The sequence below is a fragment of the Clinocottus analis genome, unplaced genomic scaffold (assembly GCF_023055335.1).
Source record: "Clinocottus analis isolate CAN_PGR_092001 unplaced genomic scaffold, fCliAna1.0.p SCAF_8, whole genome shotgun sequence".
NCBI classification, from domain to species: Eukaryota; Metazoa; Chordata; class Actinopteri; order Perciformes; family Cottidae; genus Clinocottus; species Clinocottus analis.
Window position 1 is genome coordinate 3,745,143 of NW_027176240.1, and position 20,000 is coordinate 3,765,142.

The 20,000-nt window shown below is 43.4% G+C and overlaps 4 protein-coding genes across 6 annotated transcripts in view; 3 read left to right on the top strand and 1 right to left on the bottom strand.

The window, feature by feature from the left end:
• Positions 1-444, top strand: part of plcb1 (phospholipase C beta 1) — a 30,517-nt gene extending 30,073 nt beyond the window's left edge. For both annotated transcript variants that reach the window (XM_068567402.1, XM_068567403.1), the window contains exon 32: positions 1-444. This exon is cut by the window's left edge and continues 2,675 nt beyond it. The gene's annotated coding sequence lies outside the window, so the exon portion shown is untranslated.
• A 1,938-nt stretch (positions 445-2,382) lies between these two features.
• Positions 2,383-10,953, top strand: napba (N-ethylmaleimide-sensitive factor attachment protein, beta a). 2 transcript variants are annotated; one of them, XM_068568343.1, is made up of 10 exons: positions 2,383-2,644; positions 5,539-5,618; positions 6,076-6,192; positions 7,056-7,102; positions 7,200-7,277; positions 7,369-7,424; positions 8,341-8,425; positions 8,710-8,814; positions 9,109-9,177; positions 9,888-10,953. In XM_068568343.1, exons 1-10 carry the CDS (start codon positions 2,547-2,549, stop codon positions 10,038-10,040), a joined length of 888 nt encoding a protein of 295 aa, XP_068424444.1. In that variant the 5' UTR covers positions 2,383-2,546; the 3' UTR covers positions 10,041-10,953. The 2 variants fall into 2 exon arrangements, with proteins under 2 accessions (XP_068424444.1, XP_068424445.1); XM_068568344.1 differs by lacking the exons at positions 2,383-2,644; positions 5,539-5,618; positions 7,056-7,102 and having other exon boundaries at positions 6,085-6,192.
• Positions 10,954-11,960: 1,007 nt separating this feature from the next.
• cdc5l (CDC5 cell division cycle 5-like (S. pombe)) lies at positions 11,961-19,495 on the top strand. The gene is made up of 19 exons (XM_068568687.1): positions 11,961-12,212; positions 13,317-13,420; positions 13,705-13,866; positions 14,031-14,158; positions 14,362-14,461; positions 14,698-14,824; positions 14,940-15,031; positions 15,388-15,532; positions 15,624-15,815; positions 16,133-16,281; positions 16,368-16,539; positions 16,960-17,124; positions 17,281-17,361; positions 17,466-17,717; positions 18,098-18,205; positions 18,326-18,415; positions 18,514-18,645; positions 18,923-19,003; positions 19,329-19,495. The coding sequence occupies exons 1-19, from the start codon at positions 12,168-12,170 to the stop codon at positions 19,440-19,442; spliced, it is 2,439 nt and encodes an 812-aa protein (XP_068424788.1). The 5' UTR covers positions 11,961-12,167; the 3' UTR covers positions 19,443-19,495.
• Positions 19,496-19,733: 238 nt separating this feature from the next.
• supt3h (SPT3 homolog, SAGA and STAGA complex component) overlaps positions 19,734-20,000 on the bottom strand; it is a 6,829-nt gene continuing 6,562 nt past the window's right edge. The window contains exons 11-12 of the mRNA XM_068568305.1: positions 19,948-20,000; positions 19,734-19,851 (exon numbers count right to left, since the gene is read on the bottom strand). The exon at positions 19,948-20,000 is cut by the window's right edge and continues 37 nt beyond it. Of these exons, the coding sequence (XP_068424406.1) occupies positions 19,810-19,851; positions 19,948-20,000 (95 nt within the window). The 3' untranslated portion in view covers positions 19,734-19,809. The remainder of the gene's footprint in view (positions 19,852-19,947) is intronic.

Sequence of the window (20,000 nt, forward strand, 5' to 3'; positions counted from 1 at the left end):
TTGTGTTTTCTGAAAAACCTGAATAAAAAAAAGACTTGTGCCGTGACTTTAGCAAGGTGACGATGTCCGTTATGAGTCCAACATCTCGGCGGGATTCCGCCATTTGTTTTTTAAGAGAAGATGCACTGATGAGAGGAGGTAATTGCTGTTGTCAACCGCATCAAGACAAACCCGCCGCCGCATCGCACAAGACTTTGCTGCGACTTTTGTGTGCGTCAGCACGAAGACGTGGGCTTCCACGTGTGTGTGTTGTGTGTGTGTAGTTGTCGTGGGGGAGGAAGGCGGAGGAGGGCTTTCAAGCTGAGAGACGGTCTGTCATTGTTGTTGTTGGACAACGATGAATAGCTCTTGTACATGGATGTATATGTTGAACATGTTTTTGTGGATGACTCATTTGTTCATCAATGTATTTTTCTCGGCAGTACAATTTTTTTTTTTACCGCTCCTGTTTGTGTTACCTCTGTTTGTCTTGTGGGTTTTCTCACTGTCTTTCATACATTATATATAATAATACATTTTATAAGCTCCCGAATGGTCCTTCGCTGAGCCCAGTTTTACAACTTTCAAGCAAATTACCAAATATATGGCAAGATTATTTCTCTAAAGGTTAGTTTAAACTCTTAAATTGTGTAAATCTAATGTGACTGTACAGCCAACAGATCCCACTAATCAATTAGGTTTCTAATAACAACAGATGATAAAAGATAACAACAATGACTTATGGGAGCGAGTTTCTTCATTACCACAGAAACATTATCAATAGCTCTGCCCCGACAGATGTGTTTTAGCTTCTTTTAGCTCTTTGTTATGGCTTTTAAAGCTCTTCTAAACCCACCATACACCTCCTGCACAGCACCAATGTGGCCACTGGGGGGCAGCAGAAACGAGCTGTAAATTACAACAACGCCATATTCTCAACGTTTGCTCGTTTTTCTGTCTTATGAATTTAACTCCATGATTTGCTCCTTATAGCGCCGTTATTTTGGACCAAATCCTTGGGGAAATACCTGTCATAACTCAAGCTTAATAACAACTTTTACTTTTTATACATTTCAGTATTAAATACAAGCAATTTAAATTGTACTTGCACTTGAAGACAATGCTGAATCAGGTGAACATTGACTTCACGGTACAGATATGAATAGTTTAATGTTACAGAGTACAACAGTATAATTATTAATTCAACAAGTTACTTTATATATATGAAGTAGTAGCCCATATACAGCATCCTTATATTTATATTGGGAGCGATGCTATTTAAGTCACATGTTACACTTTTTATGAACTTTTCCAGCGCTGCTACTTTGAGGTGAAGTTGCAGATTCATTCTGAAACCCCTATTGAGAGCTGGTTTGTCCTGTTTGGGCTCCTGTAGAAACATGGCGGTTGTTGTTTTCAGGTGTAATTCAGGGTTCTCAAGGAGGATATATGTCATGCTTGCCTGTCTTCAAAACTTGAGAGCCCTGCTACTTCTACCACTACACTACTTCTCCCACTACCACCACTACTACCACTACTAACACCACTACCACTACTACTACCACTACTACTACCACCACTACTATTACTACCACTACTACCACCACTACTACTACTACCACCACTACTACCACTACTACCACCACTGCCACCACTACCACCACTACTACTACTACTACTACTACTACCACCACCACTACTACCACCACCACTACCATCACCACTACTACCACTACCACCACTACTACCACCACTACTACTACCACTACCACTACTACCACCACCACCACCACTACTACTACTACTACCACCACTACCATTACTACCACCACTACTAGCACCACTACTACCACTACTACTACCACGACCACTACTACCACCACTACCACCACTACTACTACTACTACTACCACTACTACCACTACTACTACCACTACTACTACCACCACTACTACCACCACCACCACCACTACCAATACTACTACTACTACTACTACTACCACCACTACCACCACTACTCCTACCACTACTCCTACCACTACTACTACTACTACTACTACTACTACTACCACCACCACCACTACTACCACTACCACTACTACCACCAACACTACCACTACTACTACTACTACTACCACCACCACTACCACTACTACCACCACTACTACCACCACTACCACCACCACTACTACCACCACCACTACCACTACTACTACTACTACTACTACTACTACTACTACTACTACTACTACCACCACCACTACCACCACCACCACCACCACTACTTCCACCACTACTACCACTGAACCAGATGGTCGCACTCCCCGACTGTCTCCAGCAGGTGGCGGCAGCGAGCCGCGAAACGAGTCTTCTCGCTCGCCGTAGAAGAAGAGACCGCAGTCTCCCAGCATCAGCACCAGCAGAGACGTCTCTCTCTCTCTCGCTCTCTCTCTCTCTCTCCCTCCTTCCGCTCCGCTCGCCTCCTCTCCGTCCACTGCGGAACATCGGCCCCGTCTCTCCCGTCTCTCGACCCCCGTCCGCCAGCGGCAGATCCCCGGACAGCAGCCATGGACAACTCCGGCAAGGAGAAGGAGGCCATGCAGCTGATGGCCGAAGCCGACAAAAAGGTCAAGGCGTCCGGATCCTTCCTCGGGGGGATGTTCGGGTAATGGATGCTCTCACTCTCTCCTTTTCTGTCTCTGTTTACCTCTCTCTCTCGTTTTTTTTTTTTTTTTGTTGGTATGTGAGGGATGGGAGGGGGGCGTCATGCACGCGCGGCCTATCAAAGCCCGTTGCTCTCCATCGCGGTTAAATCGTTATAATAATCCCACTGCGTCTCTCTGGTACCCAAATAACGCGCCGTGGAGGCCGGATCAAACCATGTTTTTGTTCTATTTTACATATTTAGATGTATTATGACATGCTGTTGTTACTATCGTGCGCTGGGAGGATCATTTTCACTGTGACATTGAGTCCCTTTTTCGCATTATTTTATTCTAAGGGTTTTCATGGCGTCTTTCTTTCCGGTTCATCTCATGCCCAAATTTATTGAGAGAGAAAGAAAAAAAAAAAGGAGCTGTCATCGCAGATAGTGTGGCCTTCGTGTCGTGGCCTGTCACGCCACGAGAGACCGTGCATGAGACCGTGCATGAGACCGTGCATGAGACCGTGCATGAGACCGTGCATGTCGGCTCATGGATGCCGCTGCGGGGATTTGGGGAGCGGGGTTTGCGCGCAGCGTCAGGCCGGGCTGGAGGTGCAGGGAGGCGGGGAGAGCAGCGCAGGCGGGCCGGTGGTGGTGATGCGGGGGTTGAGGGTTTTTTTTTCCTTTTCTTTTTTTCGTGTGTGTGTGTGTGTGTGTGTGTGTGTGTGTGTGTGTGTGTGTGTGTGTGTGTGTGTGTGTGTGCGTCTGAGCGGATGGGAGGAGGCTGTTGGCCTTCATGTGTGGGAGGGGCCCATGTTTACATGTAAAATGGAAACAATGTATCATAAATGTGATATGATGTAACCTCAGAGAGATGAATAGATACATAGATAGACAAATGACTAGATAAAAAGATACATATATAAATAGATGGATGGACAGATGAATAGATAATATATAAATAGATAAGATACACATATTAATAGACAGCTAAATAGACAGATACATAGACAGATGAATCGATAAATGGATGGACTGATTTCCTGATTCATCAGTCAACTTGCTGACTCAGGCTATTGATTGTTGGAGGTCTCTTTCAGACAGAGTTGAATTGAGAGTGCTGCAGATTTAGAGCCATCATTATGTTAAGTAGTTTCCCCTGAAGCATTATTTACACTTACGGTGTGTTTTTAATGTAGATGAATCAAAACTATTGCAGGTTTAACGTTCACACAACGACAGAAGGAATATTCTGAGTCTCCAAACCACGAGGTTCACGCCTCCATTTATGTTTATTTAAATAATCGTCAACTCTCTTTAACGTAATTCTAAAATAAAACATGTTTAAGGGGGTTTTGTTTCATCGGTGGGGCAAAAGAAAAGACTTTTGAAGACTTTTTACACCGTTGTCTGACAACTAATTGCAAAAATAATCCGCAGTTTGATCGATAATGGAGATTATTTTTAGCTGCGGCCTTTATTTAATTTATTCCCCCGTGAAATCACAGAAAGGAAAGCGATCCATTCTGATAGAGAGCAACTCAGAGCACACAAATACCCAAGAAAACAACCAATAAAACCATAAATATACATCTCAGTCGCACAACTTGCCCGTGAAGTATTTTACTCTTAAATGTGATTGATGGTTGAGCTCCGTGAACACTGCGGGTCTGATAGTGTGTCAGTTTCATTTAAACGCAGCTGCTGCATAAAGTCCCATGCTGTCCGTGCCCTTGAGCATCTTCTCCACGCCTCCGTCCACATGTTTGCATCCTCGCGATATGAAACGAGTATTAGATCAGATCAGCAGCTCGATAGCGTCTGCAGGTCCTCAAACCCGTGAAATGGGTCACATCTGGGGTGTGTGTGTGCGTGTGTGTGTGTGTGTGTGTGTGTGTGTGTGTGTGCCCACATGGTCACCAGCATGTTTATTTAATGAGCGTTTTTTAGAGAAGAAGCAGAAGCAGGCGGGGGTCATTTAGAGGAGAAAGATGTGACATTTTATCTTATTAAAATAGCTGGAAAGGCGAAATACGACAAACAATGAAGCTCCCGCACGCAGTCAATCCATCAAACCATGAATGGGACAGCTTCTAATCGGACAAACGTTCTTTATTGAGTCATAAAAAGGAGCTCCGGTGTGCAGAATCTGCATCATCGCGTGTCATCGTGAGCATATTTTAATGTCTTCGTGGCGTCCACGTCTCCTTCTTTCCGCAGCAGGCGGACCCTCAAAGATTCCCCGACATGTGGAACAATAAAAATGTCCTTTTTTTTTTATTAGCGATCTGCACGGAGAGACGCCAACGCGATTCGACGCAGGCCGTGCGTCACGTTCACAGTGATGCAGTCATATTCTAGGATAAATAATACGTTGCGCAACACTGTTCTGTCTGCGCCTCAGCTGAGATATTTTCTCCCGCTATTAGCATTGTAGCACTTTGTTTTTGAGCTCGGGAAACAGCGTGTGAACTAGTTCACGCTGCGGTCACACGGCGCAGTCACGTGCACAGAGATGCTCGATGAAGCCGGAGCCCATTTGGGTCCTTTTTCTGTTCCGCTGCGTTAAAATACATTTTAAAAAAAACAAAGAGATTTATGCTTCATGTTGGATTGCAGAGCGTTTCAGCTGCAGGGCTCAGCTCAGTGATGTCATCCAGCACGGACAACCCTGAATGCAAGTTTATATTCTAGTGTTATTATACCAGAGTGTGACAGTTTGCAACATGGAATTAATACTATTTAAAGCATATATTTAATTTAAAAATGTCCCAACACGTCACGACTTCATGACGATGAGGAGGCAAAATGAAAGGAAATGGACAAATTAACTTTAATTAAATTAACTTTGCGTGTCTTTGCTGTGTGTGTGTGTGTGTGTGTGTGTGTGTGTGTGTGTGTGTGTGTGTTTCTAGGGGAAACCATAAGGTGGAGGATGCCTGTGAAATATACGCCAGAGCTGCCAACATGTTTAAGATGGCAAAGAACTGGAGTGGTAGGACACGCACACACACAAACACACCAAACACACATATATACGTCACATACTGCACACTAAACCGGAAAAAAAGCACATAAATCTCTACACAAATAAACAAACTCCCACACAAACACCCGCACACACAATTTATTTGAATTTTTTTTTCATCCACAATTTCACAGGATACAAAGGATTCAGATACAGAAGTATGAGCTTCAAACACACACACACACACACACACACACACACACACACACACACACACACACACACACACACACACTGGATTTAAATACGAAAGAAATCCAAGACAGATGAGGCCAGATGTGCCAGTAATAGATGCTGCTGTGCAGAAATTAGCTGTTTTTTGATGGTTCTGCCTCCTGACGTGTGTCGACAGTCCGCATGTCAGCGAGAGTATCAATGAGTGTGTGTGTGTGTGTGTGTGTGTGTGTGTGTTTGTGTTATCTAGCTGCGGGGAATGCGTTCTGTCAGGCCGCTCGGCTCCACATGCAGCTGCAGAACAAACTGGACTCCGCCACCAGCTTCGTCGACGCCGGCAACGCCTACAAGAAGGCCGACCCACAAGGTGAGCGCCGCTCACGCAGACACACACACACACACACACACACACACACACACACACACACACACAGCTCGTCCAACTGTCCGATTACAGATGTAAAAGTCTTTTTTATCTCATATTGTTTCTCCTTCTCACCCAAATGATTTCATTCTTGGCGTAAAACACGCTCCTTGAGAGTTTTCTGCTAGTACATTTACTTAAGTACTGTGCATGAGTACAACCTACTTGTACTCTATACTTGAGTACTTCTACTCAAGTAAACTTACTGACCTGCACTCTACTCGAGTACTTCTACTACCGCTGCAGTGCAGAGGGAAATATTGCACTTTTTATTCCACTAGATCCATAATATTCCTTAGATTTCCACTTAATAATTCCACTTAAAATAAGACAAATACATAACATTGTATTCGTTTTGGTTAAGATATTGATCCCTCTAGTGGGTGAATGAACACATTAAAGCATCAATATGTGTAAACTAATAGTGTAACATTCCCGAAATGGCCCATCCTGCTTTTACTTTTGAGTATTTCAAGGATATTTTGACGCTAATACTTTTGTACTTAAGCTTTAAAAGCATGTTCAAACGCAGGACTTTTACTTTACTAAGGTGAGTATTTCTCCACTGGGCCCGAGTCTCCGTCTCGCCGTCAGAGTCGGGACCCCGAAGGTCGTCCTGCCGGAGGATTAAACCGTTAAAGCGTCCCTGTTGCTCCGGGAAAATGTGATATGAGTTATTCTGTGATGAGCTTTAATGAAACGCGGCGCAGGTTAAAGCCACCAGGGGGTTTTAATCCGACTCGAGCGAACTCCTCTTCCTCGTGTTCATGACATCACTTCTTCCTCTCTCACCCGTCTCCTTGCAGAGGCCATCAACTGTCTAAACCAGGCCATCGACATCTACACCGACATGGTAAGCCCCGCCTCCGACCACCGTGCAGCTCCCAGACGACCGCTCCTCTCTTCCAACAATCATAACGTGTGTGTGTGTGTGTGTGTGTGTGTTGCAGGGTCGGTTTACCATCGCAGCCAAACACCACATCACTATAGCAGAGGTCTATGAAGCTGAGCTGGTTGACATTGAGAAGGTGTGTGTGGAGGCGTCGTTTAGGTTTTTCATTCATGTTTTGGTTGAATTTAAATGTGACGACTCGTGTGTTTTGTGTGTGTTTTTTTTAGGCCATCGCCCACTACGAGCAGGCCGCAGACTACTACAAGGGAGAGGAATCCAACAGGTGTGTGTCCTCATGTGGAGCTATTCATAATGTGTAACACTCATTTAAGTCAACTCATAAGGAGAACACTTCATTTGTTATTGTTTTTTTTAATGGAGCTGTTACAGAATATCACTTTGCAGGTTTTTTTTTGATGAGTTCCAAATATTTTAACTGTTAAATTTGAATTTTCTGCTCTTGCTTTTCTTACAATAAGACAGTGGTTCTCAGCCAGGTGGAGCGGAGGTGCAGATTTTATTAATTGCATATTAATTTCTGCCCAAATAAGTCATTTATTTGCCAAATATTAGTCATGTTTTGCACAGAAAGAACTTTATCTGCATCGTTCCAACAACGTGATTGCACAAGGTATTTGTCTTTGTCTGTTGGTTTTAAAAGTGATTGTCTTTAGTCAAATATTTGAAAAGTACAGATGGAGGAGTCACAAAAAGTCATTTCAATAAAATGGACAGTTTTGTCACATTTTTGTTAAGTTTTTGTTACATTTTTGTTACAATTTTGTTACATTTTTGTTACATTTTTATAACATTTTTGTCACATCTTTGTTACATTTTTTCTTCCTCCAAAGTGACCCAAAAAAGTTTGAGGACCTCTGCTTGTTTTGATGTGAAACCTCTTTTGCTTTGGAACAGTAGAACAAAATGTTTTTCCATCTTTTCAATATTTCCTGAGGCTTTCTAAATCATGTGAATGACATGGATACCGTTAGCGTGGGGAAGTTGTTGTTAGCAGAAACTCTCACAGGTTCATCACAGCGGCGACCTTCAACTGAAGGGCGACACGTCATCCATCGTCTCCATTAGACCTTTTCACCCCCGGAACATATCAAATATCCTTCTTTTTCTGCTTTTTGTGCTCCCGCTGGCCGTTAACTCTACTTTCTTTCTTTCTTTCTTTCTTTCTTTCTTTCTTTCAGCTCCGCCAACAAATGTCTCCTGAAGGTCGGACACTACAGCGCTCAGCTGGAGCTTTACCCGAAGGCCATCGAGATCTACGAGCAGGTAGCGAGCGCAGCGCAGGAGGCGGCGAGGAGATGATGTAGCACACGTGTCCAGGCCGAAACACACAAAAAATGACTTTACATATGCACACAAACATACATAATCCATAATCATGATCATATTATTAGCATGTATATAGAACCTTTCTTATTGCTTTCAAACTGTAACACGGCAGCTAAAAGCACAGCAACCATGAACAATGAGTCAAACTAATACATGAGATCTTTTGTTGTCTGATCGCCTGCTGTCGTTTTGTGTGTTTTGTGCGTTTGTGTGTGTTTCAGGTTGCCATGAACACCATGGACAACCCTCTGTTGAAGTACAACGCCAAAGAGTATTTCTTCAAGGCGTCGCTGTGTCACTTCATAGTGGACGAGCTGAACGCCAAGGTACACACACTGGACACACACTTACACACACACATATACACACACACACTTACACACACACATATACACACACACACACACACACATGCACACACACACACACACACACACACACACACACACACCACACACACACAGAAGGATAGTTGCACTGTTTTATCCCTGGCATCCAAATTACATAGTGTGTGTGTGTGTGTGTGTGTGTGTGTGTGTGTGTGTGTGTGTGTGTGTGTGTGTGTGTGTGTGTGTGTGTGTGTGTGTGTGTGTGTGTGTGTGTGTGTGTGTGTGTTGCAGTTGGCCATAGAGAAGTATGAGGAGATGTTTCCAGCTTTCTCAGACTCCAGAGAGCTCAAACTCTTAAAGGTACATTTCTGTTTTTATTATATTTTTTTCATCTCCATCTCACCGTTTATATCCTTCAATACAAGTTGACGTGATGCTGTATGACTTTCATTAGATATTCATGAAGACAGAACCTTGTGTGCATGAATATATAATTCAGTAAAAGTCATGTCATCAACAGCTCGTGATCAAAAAAGTTAAATTATCAGTTTTATTCACAACTATTTTTACAAAAAGCACAAATTTCTCAACATGTTAAAATGGATTCAAGCACTTTCAAATCAAAGCGAAATGGGAAATACGTCCACAAGGGTTTGATATATGATATGTAATGTGACGTCACACGTCACGTAAATAAATGTCATTGAATGTAGAGCTTTACTGCAACATGAACATGAATAATTTAACGAGTAATTACAGAGAAAAAACATTTATACTTTTGTCAATTGCATTACATCAAAATATGCCACGTTATCACCATGTAGCCCTTCAACCCTAAACCCTAATCCTATTTATAGTTTGAGTTGTGTTTATAGATTATAAATGGGGATTATATATTATCATAGCCCTGATTTTTATGTTTAATTTGATACCAAACATGATTTTTTTTGTTTTCTTGCATCAATTACATGTTTTTTTCTTGGTTTTTTGTACCATGTGATCTGATACAAAAGCGTCCCTCTGGCTCAAAGAGTTAAATGTCGTGTCACAACGCGAGTATTTTCCTTTAGAAACTGCTGGACGCCCACGAGGAGCAGAACAGCGAGGCGTTCACGGAGGCCGTCAAGGACTTCGACTCCGTGTCCCGCCTGGACCAGTGGCTGACCACGATGCTGCTGCGCATCAAGAAGACCATCCAGGGAGACGCCGGGGACCTGAAATAGAGCCTGGGGACGCAGGGGGAGGGGGGTGATTATAACGAAGGGAAGGGAGAGAGGTGATCAGGGTGGGATTAAAGAAGAGAGACAGATGAAAGGAGGGAGGGAGGGACTGAGGGAGTTTACAGTTGTACATATCAGTCTGCATGTGACCGCCCCCCATCCTGCTAAGCATCACCTTTAAACCACCTTTAGACGATCCTGTGTCCCCGCTCCTTCAGTATTGTTCCTGTAACACTGGACAGAGAAATAAATACAAAGTGTGTGTGTGTGTGTGTGTGGGAGATAGTGAGAGAGTGTGTGTGAGTGTGCGTGTGTGTGTCCACTGCACTGAAGTAAATTATACACTATTTGATGGGGAAGTGTGCCGCTTATATCAGATTTAAGGATATATTATATTTAAAAAAACAAAAGGGATAACAATTTCATTTAAGAGATTACAAATATATTATTGTCGATACTGAAAATATTATTTGTGTTTATTATGGTACTCAGTGTTACGATTTGTCTTAATATTTTAGGTATTAGCTCCTCGCCTCCCGTCTTTTATCCTCCTTCACTCCCTCTCCTCTTCTGTCCCTCGTCTCCCCTCGTCCTCTCCTCACTCCTCTCTTCCCTCCCTCCTCCCCTCTCAGAGTCAGTGATGTATCACTCGTTGTGATTGGTTGGTTCTTTGTCTTCTGGCCGTGGGTTGGTCGGTGCAGTTAACCGCCAGCGCTTAGCCCCTCCCCTCCCACTCCACCCCCGTCCCCCGTCACTTCCTCGTTTGTGCATGTCTGTTGTCATGTTGATGTACGTGTTCTCCGTGTTGTGCTAACGTGTGAAGAACATACATGTAACCTGGTATCATTTGTGTGAAATCAATAAATGTGTACCTCAGAAACCGAGTTGAAATTAAAAAAAACACATCAGCGCTCCAGATGTCGGTTTTTTTATTCGGCGTTGCATGTATTTATAGGCGGTCGTGTCTCGCTTCAGGAGGCTTCAAGCCATGACTGGCTGTGAAGCCAAGGTCACAAGGTCGCGCCGTGACATCATGAAGGCCATGATGTCATGCTGCAGCAATGTGCTTAATGTGCAAGCTTAATTTTCAGTTAAACCAATGTTTTGTGCTTGTTTTGTCCCTTAAAGTGGACTAATTCTCTAGACTTGTTCTACAGCAATTGAAGGGTGTTTGGGGTTGTTTAGATGAGGAGTTTAAGTCTGTTTTACTTTATCTCTGCAAAGAAAAAAGAAGCAACTCTGAGCTGTAAAATCACGGTAATACAAGTGTTTCAGTTTTGAAACGCTTCACTCAGCATTCAAAGGCTTTGCCCGTCTTTGGTCAAACATGTTGCCTTTTTATTGTCAAGTGCAGGTAAATCCAACATGGGGATGCTATTGCATGATACAAATTAAGTTGATACCATAATAACAATGATAAAGGCTCCCGACTGAGCGTTTTTCAATATTAGACTAATAACATATAGACTGGGGCCTGCATATAAATATGAGTTTCTTACAACAGCATAATGAGTAGCATATGACATTATTATATGTCTTATTTATTTAAATCATCATGATTGTGTGTTTTTGATTGACTACCGATTTGATGTTATTGGTCTTGTCACCTCTAAATTGTTGAAAAGTTGTGTAATTCACTTTGTACATGTGCAGTACGCCAGTATTGTGTGACACTTTTTCTTATTTCTTATTCATAATAATACTTATAATTTAAAAGAAATATACAATAAAATCCATAACACATATTAACAGACCCGTTTATACAGACCTGATTTTGCGACAGGTTTATTATTATTATTATTTAAAAGTATTTAAAATGTGTGTTTTTATATGAAATGATTTGATATGATTTTATTGAATATGACTGAAATTGATTTAATATGATTTAATATTATATTATTTTTATTTGATTACAACACGCCTGTCCAATAGGTGGCGGTATTGCGCCTCTCAGCTGTTTCGCCAACCGGCCGCCAAACTCTAAACCGGAAGCGTAATTCTGCGCTTTCCGGTGTGTTGCACGTTCGTTGCTCGCTCGCCTCGGATTGTGAACGCCACTTTTCTCAACAACTGGTCGAAAGTCTGTACCAACCGTTTTACTGAAGGAGGAGGAAGCAACGAGCCGCCAAGATGCCGCGAATCATGATTAAAGGAGGCGTCTGGCGCAACACCGAGGTGCGTGTTTACATGGCTCTCTGCGTTAGCTCGAAGCTAACCTCTAATATTCAGCCGGGCACGATAACAACGCTTCACTTTACGGGGTTTTACCCGCCAAGAAAGTTTGTTTTATCTGAGTATCTGCCAGCGACGTCGACTGAGTTTATTCTACGTTCCCGAGTGCATTTGGTTGCTTTAACTGACGTTTTTAGTTAAAGATGGCTCCGGCGTTAGCAAACATGGCAGCTTAGCATGTGAGCTAACGTCCAGTGAGGATGTTTGTCAACCATGGAAATGTCCCATAGATCAAAATATACAAGCTGGATGTAGTACTTTATTAATCATAGAGGTTTCTTTCACTGTTTCTGAAGTTTAGTGAAAAAAAACACAAAGATAATGAGCAAAACCAACTATAAAATGCTTCATCAATATAGTAAAGCGTTTAATGTTATTGTCAACAAGAACTTCATATAAGTTATTATGTATTCTACATATAACTGTGCAACAGGTGTACAATGAAATTCAATGTTTAATGTGAAAGTACTGCAGATAATATAAAGGGGATGATTTCAAAGTGTTTGTACTAAAAACAGGACTGACTGGAGAATAGAAATATAGTAGTATATTATAGTAGTAATCGAAGTATATTATTGTAGTAATAGAAGCATAGTAGTATATTATAGTACTAATAGAAGTATAGTATTATATTATAGTAGTAATAGAAGTATAATAGTATATTATTTTTTAGTAGTATTAGAAGTATAGTAGTAATAGAAAAATGTTGCTCCTTTAGTTGTGGAATTGGTTACAAAATGTTTTGAATCTCCAGGAGTTTGTTTCTCTGGATGCATTTCAGGAATCATGTGACTGGATGAAAGGCTCGTCTCGATGTAGATGCTATTGTTTAATTAGTCTCATATCTTAATGAGGTTGTAGGCGTGTTTGCTTCGTTTATTTGTCATTTACCATTGTTATGCATTTTCTTTTCGTGCCTGCAACCATTGTGATACAATCATTGTGATGAAGGAAGGTCTCTGTTGTTGATCATTGGTGATTTATTGCATTAAAAAACGACGGCATGAATGCCTGCCTGACGTCTTTCTAATCTCCTCATTCATCTAGGATGAAATCCTCAAAGCAGCGGTGATGAAATATGGCAAAAACCAGTGGTCTCGTATTGCCTCCCTGCTGCATCGCAAGTCTGCCAAACAGTGTAAAGCCAGATGGTGAGTCTTGTAGAAGTGCACACTATTTATTACCAAGATTCACTTGAGAACGCACAATAATAACGGAATGTAAAGATTGGTTAAATGCCAAAATGTGTAGTTTTGAAAGTCTGAATGTTTCTGTTGTTCTTGTTGCACTATTTGTTTTGTGTGTCTTCTCTCTGCACGTGTGTCCTCTTCTCACCTTACGTCTCTCATGCCAAAGACATCTTTGATCCTAATTTGGTTCCCTGTTGTTGTTTTATTCAAACAGTTCTTAATCTTGTTTTTGTGTCCGTCTGCAGGTACGAGTGGTTGGACCCCAGCATCAAGAAAACAGAATGGTCCAGAGAAGAGGAGGAGAAGCTGCTCCATCTGGCCAAGCTGATGCCCACCCAGTGGAGGACCATTGCTCCCATCATAGGACGCACTGCTGCCCAGTGCCTGGAGCACTACGAATACTTGCTGTACGCTTTTATAGTATTTCATACTCATGTATACACTACATAGGCTTCATATCTGTAATTATATTGTACGTTCAAAGCAAACTCTTGACCTTGATTGTAGGATATTTTGCAATACGGTGTGTGAAGCACCTCAATTAAGTATATTCATGTGTGTGTGTGTGTAGAGACAAGGCAGCACAAAGAGACAATGAGGAAGAAGTGGGAGATGACCCCAGGAAACTAAAACCAGGAGAGATCGATCCGAATCCTGAAACTAAACCAGCCAGACCCGACCCCGTGGACATGGACGAAGGTCTGTTAACGCACTTGAAACAACGACAACTGACCTTTTCCAGAAACTTCCAGAATCATTTTTTTTAAAATACTGACTTATGGGCTTCCGCCTTTTGTGAAATAAGTCCAATCTAACTTCTCTTCCGTGTTTGTGGTTGTGCGTGATGGCGTTTGTGTCCGGAACTAAATAAATGTACTCTGTGTCCGTCTCATTATCCGCAGATGAGCTGGAGATGCTGTCAGAGGCCAGGGCTCGACTGGCCAACACCCAGGGCAAGAAAGCCAAGAGGAAGGCCAGAGAGAAACAGCTGGAGGAAGCCAGGTGCACACACACACACACACACATATAAACACATGCACACAGTATTTACCTATACTGGGTTGTAATTTCTTCATTCAACATTTTTCTCAGAAATGTCTTAAACAAAATGTCTTGCCCAATGATCTTAGCTGTACCGACAGTAGGCTGGGAAAACCTACAAAGCTGTATACATAATTGAGTGTGTGTGTGTGTGTGTGTGTGTGTCTCTGTGTGTCTTTCCTCTATTTCTGGTGCAGACGTTTGGCCGCTCTGCAGAAGCGCAGAGAGCTGAGAGCAGCCGGAATCGATGTTCAGAAGAAGAGGAAGAAGAAGAGAGGAGTGGACTACAATGCTGAAATCCCCTTCCAAAAGAAACCCGCGCCGGTAACGACCATCCGGTGTTTTTCATTCGTTTCATCCAACAAAACCCCACAGCACGTGGGAACGGCTTCATATCACAGTTTATTTTGTTTATTTAAACATTTTGTTTGGCTTTCAGGGTTTCTATGACACCAGCATGGAGCAGTACAACGCTCTGGAGCCAAACTTCAAACGACTCAGGCAGCAGCACCTGGAAGGAGAGCTACGCAAGTCAGTGACATTACACACTCTACTTTATACACACATGTATGATTGCATCACAACACGCACACAAAAAGTACAGTAAACACAAACCACAGCCTCAGAAAACGGCTAATAATGTGAAATGAAAGTAGATGTAAAAGTATGTTATTGCAGTATTTATAGCATTTATCTGCAACTGTGCAGAAAAGCTGATTTTAAAAGTACATTTTTAGAACGTCAACATCATGAATGAAGCTTTGAACTGTTCACATGAGCAATGTTCAACATCCTATTCACAAAGGTTGGATGTAAAACAGTTATTGATGCACATTGTACACGGTGAGGTGTTTTATTCACGAGCTGTTTGGTGTGTTTGTGGGTAGTGAGCAGGAGGAGAGAGATAGAAAGAAAGACAAAGCGAAGATCAAGAAGAAGAAAGAGAGCGACCTCCCGTCTGCCATCCTGCAGACCAGCGGCGTGGCCGAGTTCACCAAGAAACGCTCCAAGCTGGTTTTACCGACGCCTCAGGTACCCGTAACACGCTGAGCTTAACGTGGAGTTGGTCCCCGAAACGAACGGACGTAATGATCGGGGTTTTTAATTCAACGTTCTTTTACAGATCAGCGACATCGAGCTGGAGGAAGTCGTCAAACTGGGCGTCGCCAGCGAGGTCGCCCGGCAAGCCGCGGAGGAGAGCGAGAGCGGGAACTCGGCCTCCTCCGCCCTGCTGTCGGAGTACAGCGTCACCAACGCCATGTCGGCCGGCCTGCGCACCCCACGCACGCCCACGGTCCAGGACCGGATACTGCAGGTAACACACACACACACACTCACACACACACTGAACATGTGGACCCTTCATATACACACTGGATATATAAGAGTTTGAAATAATTAATATGCTTTTAAAATAAAGAGGCTCCACATATAAGCAGGCATACATACAGGCATCTATATAAGTGGAATCCTCATTGTTAGTTTAAATACTACATTTTATCACTTTTTACAGATTTCACACGGTATTTGCTCATGAAAACTTGGTTTGAAGTCATGGAAAATTGGTTTGAAGTCATGGAAACCCATTGATCACATTGCGTATGGACCCTGTTTCTATCTGTCTGTCTGCAGGAAGCCCAGAACCTGATGGCTCTGACCAACATCGACACCCCTCTGAAGGGCGGCCTCAACACGCCACTGAGTGAGAGCGACTTCAGCGGCGTGACGCCCAAACTGCAGCAGATCCAGACGCCCAACACCGTCATCACCACGCCGTTCAGGTAGCGCTTCAACAGTTACATAACCCCCCTAAAAAAACCAGCCGATATGTCGGTGTTAACGCTCTCGCTGGTGTGTTTTCCCGCAGGACCCCCGGACAGGGCCAGGGGTCGGAGGGCATGACGCCTCAGGCCGCAGGAGCGCTGACCCCTCGAGGGCCCGTGACCCCGGGTTTGACCCCGGCCCGCACGCCGCTGAGAGACAAGCTGAACATCAACAGCGAGGAGCAGCTGGCCGACCAAGTGTTCACTAAACACATGGTGATGAGCCGCTTCTCACGCACGCGACACTGAGAACACACGACACTGGGAATACACAACAATGATAATACACACGACACTGGGAATACGCTTTGAGCTGCTGGACAAACGTTGCCAACTAAAGAATTTATAATTTTCTTTATAAAAAAAGTACAATATTTTCAAAGACTTTACTGTCATATTGTGGTTGTTAAAGTTTAATTTGGACTAATAATTAAGCAGCCAATTCTGGCGCAGTTTGAAGTTTCCATATTTAACAAGCAAAAAAAACGGAGTAACTGCATAGTCAACCATGGATTTGGGGTTTTTTCGTAATGTTAAATAAATGTTGCGCACTGCTTTTTTTGGTGGGGGATTCATAAAAATGAAAAGATAAGAAAAGAAAATGGATTAACGGCGGTCGCTGTTCCCCTCTCGCAGCAACGGGAGAGCCTGCAGCAGCTGAGGCAGGGCCTGCTGTCACTTCCTGTTCCCAAGAACGACTTTGAGATCGTTCTTCCGGAAAACGCGGAGAAGGAGCTCGAAGAGACGGAAGTGGAGACGGGATTCATCGAGGACTCTGCGGACATAGAAGCACGCAAGAAGGTATGAGCGCACGAACACGGGCAAATTCGATTTGTTTTGGGTGAATAATATGATTTTTAGTGAGTGCATACCTAATAGAAATGAAATAAACCTATGTGTGTGCACCTGTAGTTCAAATGAAGCTTGTCAAAAGGTTTTTCTGTCTGTCTGTGTCAGGCCATACGGGAAGCAGAGAGAGAGAAGGAGCTGAAGCTGCGACACACCGCGGTTCAGAGGAGCCTCCCCAGACCCACCGAGGTAACGCGCTCACTTCCTGTCCGTGGTTTGGATTTGTAGCGTCGGAGTAATCCTTGAGAAAGATGGACAACTCTTCTTTGTCTCCATTAAAATAAAAAAAAAAGGTGAACGAGTCCGTCCTGCGTCCGTCCTCCATGGAGCAGCTGCTGGACCTGCAGCTGGCCGAGGAGCTGATCAAACAGGAGATGATCACCATGCTGCACTACGACTGCCTGCACCACCCGTCCGCCGGCGCGGCCAGCCAACTGCAGCGCGGCAAAGCCCGAGGCCCCGCCTCCACGTCCAACAACGCGTCGCACATCGCGTACCTGGAGACGCACTCGTACAAGCCGGTCAGCACCGAGGACATGGAGCAGGTGACGGACACATTGGCAATCTTCTATTTCAATTCTAATTTACTAAATGAACATCATGCTGTGTTGAGGAAGACTTGAAGAGACGTAAACTCATGTTTACAATGTTTACTGAGGGAATAAAGAGACGTGGAGTCATTTTCTCATAGACTTCTATACGAGCAGAGGAGTCGCCCCCTGGTGGCCAGTAGAGAGAATGCACTTGAGCATTTTTAAGACCCAGAGACTCTTGGTTTGGTCATTAAAATGCAAGTGTGTGTGTGTGTGTGTGTGTGTGTGTGTGTGTGTGTGTGTGTGTGTGTGTGTGTGTGTGTGAGAGACAGTGATGGATGTCAATCTGCTCGTGCGTATTAATGATGATGAACTGTTGCGTTGATGAACAGGCAAAGACGGTACTGGCTGCAGAAATGGAGGTGGTGAAGGGAGGAATGGGCCACGGGGATCTCAGCATGGAGGCCTACAGCCAGGTGTGGGAGGAATGCTACGGCCAGGTGAGCGTCCCTCTGTCGCCCGAGACGAAAGACTAAAGACCGCCTGCATCATCATCATCACAAGGAGTCAGTATCTGTTGTTTGATCTGGTCTGGCTCTCTCTCCCTCTGCTTTTTATAGGTGTTGTATCTACCTGCTCAGAACAGGTACACCAGAGCCAACCTGGCATCAAAGAAAGACCGAATTGAAAGCCTGGAGAAAAAACTAGACGTGAGAAAGCACACCGACGCATGAAAAGCTATTAGGATTGTGCACTTTTTCAATTTTAAAACACTATCGCCCCTTTTCTTATTTTTTATCCGTCTCAGGTGAACCGAGGCCACATGACAGCGGAGGCCCGGAGAGCAGCGAAACTGGAGAAGAAACTGAAAATCCTGCTGGGAGGGTTCCAGTCCAGAGCCCTGGGGCTCCTGAAGCAGCACAGTGAGCTCTGGGAACAGGTACCAGAGTTTAAAAATGAATCCTCGTTCATCCTTATTCATTCTGCTTCTTGAATCTGAAGAGAGTTGTTGCCAATTTCCTGTCTTCCAGACATCAGTGTCCTGCTTTATCTGTCAGGTTACCAGTGAAATAGATCAGTGACACGTTAAATATCGATCTGAAATTATTAAACGACCTACTCTGTCGTCCGTTCTCCTGTGGGGTATGAATCATAGTGGTGTCTGAAAATATTGTGTATAAATGCAATAGTTGTGTAATACTCGTGGTGTCCACCAGGTGGAGCAGTCAGCCACAGAGCTGGAGACCTTCAAACAGCTGAAGAAGCAGGAGGATACTGCGATTCCCAGGAGGAAAGAGGTAAAAAAAAAAAAAGTCATTAATAAATCTGTAAAAATCTATATTCAATGCACTTTACATTTAACCAAAAGACTACAGTAGTATGAAACAATTAAGCAAGTTTGATTAATGATTTAGGGCTTATAAGCTAAAATTATACACCTGTTTCATATCATTTAAAAAAAAAAAATCTTCTCTCGGACACAGTTTTCCAAACTTGTATAGATTGAACTATGATCCTTATGGTAATAACATGCGTATGAGCTCTTTATTGTGTTTCCGACCTCATTCACAGGCTAATTATTGAATATAATTAATTTTAATATCACCATTCGGTGTCTTTCAGGCCCTGCGGGAGGACGTGGAGCGGCAGATGGAGCGCGAGCGAGAGCTCCAGCAGAGATACGGCGACATCGTGATGGAGCGAGAGGGACTGATCACCGGCGACCAGAAATACTGAAGATACTCGTTACGGCTATATCGAAATCAAAAAGCAAGCAGCTGCATTTAGAAACAAACAAGGTTTTCGCGTCGTCTTGAAAAACGTCTGTCTTTTTTTTTCTTTCCATATTTGCGTCGATTCCAGAGCTAAGGCCCGCCTCCCTGTCGCTATGATGTCACGAGCTGAGTTCTGAGCATGCTCAGTAGTACGTTGTATTTCTGTATTGGTGACCAATAAAGTTTTTTTTCCCCAAACTGACAAATAGTGTATTCATTAAGACTCACTTTGTGCCAATAAAACAAACGCGGGTTTACTGAAAAGTCTTTATTACAACAGTGGAACAAAAAAACATTTGTGCAGGTACTTTCTTGAACAGGGTTCATCTTCAGCAGGCGAGGAACGCCATCCCTCTCCTCCAATAAGCACTCTGAGACAGAAGGGGGAGGGGTTACTATCTGCTCATATTTAACAAGAAAACCTGAAAAAAAAAAAGACTATCGGGAAGTATTGAGTGTCTACGTACTGTGTGTCTGTAGCTGTATCTTCTGATAGCTTCTCGGATGTGAGCGGGCTGGA

What these genes read in the sequence shown, in the direction of transcription:
- napba (XM_068568343.1), top strand. Translation starts at nt 2,547, where the DNA reads ATGGACAACTCCGGCAAGGAGAAGGAGGCCATGCAGCTGATGGCCGAA. An exon ending in TCGACATCTACACCGACATG is followed by an intron (nt 7,103 to 7,199) that starts GTAAGCCCCGCC and finishes TGTGTGTTGCAG; the next exon opens with GGTCGGTTTACCATCGCAGC. An exon ending in TGGACGAGCTGAACGCCAAG is followed by an intron (nt 8,815 to 9,108) that starts GTACACACACTG and finishes TGTGTGTTGCAG; the next exon opens with TTGGCCATAGAGAAGTATGA.
- cdc5l (XM_068568687.1), top strand. Translation starts at nt 12,168, where the DNA reads ATGCCGCGAATCATGATTAAAGGAGGCGTCTGGCGCAACACCGAG. An exon ending in TCCAGGACCGGATACTGCAG is followed by an intron (nt 15,816 to 16,132) that starts GTAACACACACA and finishes GTCTGTCTGCAG; the next exon opens with GAAGCCCAGAACCTGATGGC. An exon ending in ACAGTGAGCTCTGGGAACAG is followed by an intron (nt 18,646 to 18,922) that starts GTACCAGAGTTT and finishes GGTGTCCACCAG; the next exon opens with GTGGAGCAGTCAGCCACAGA.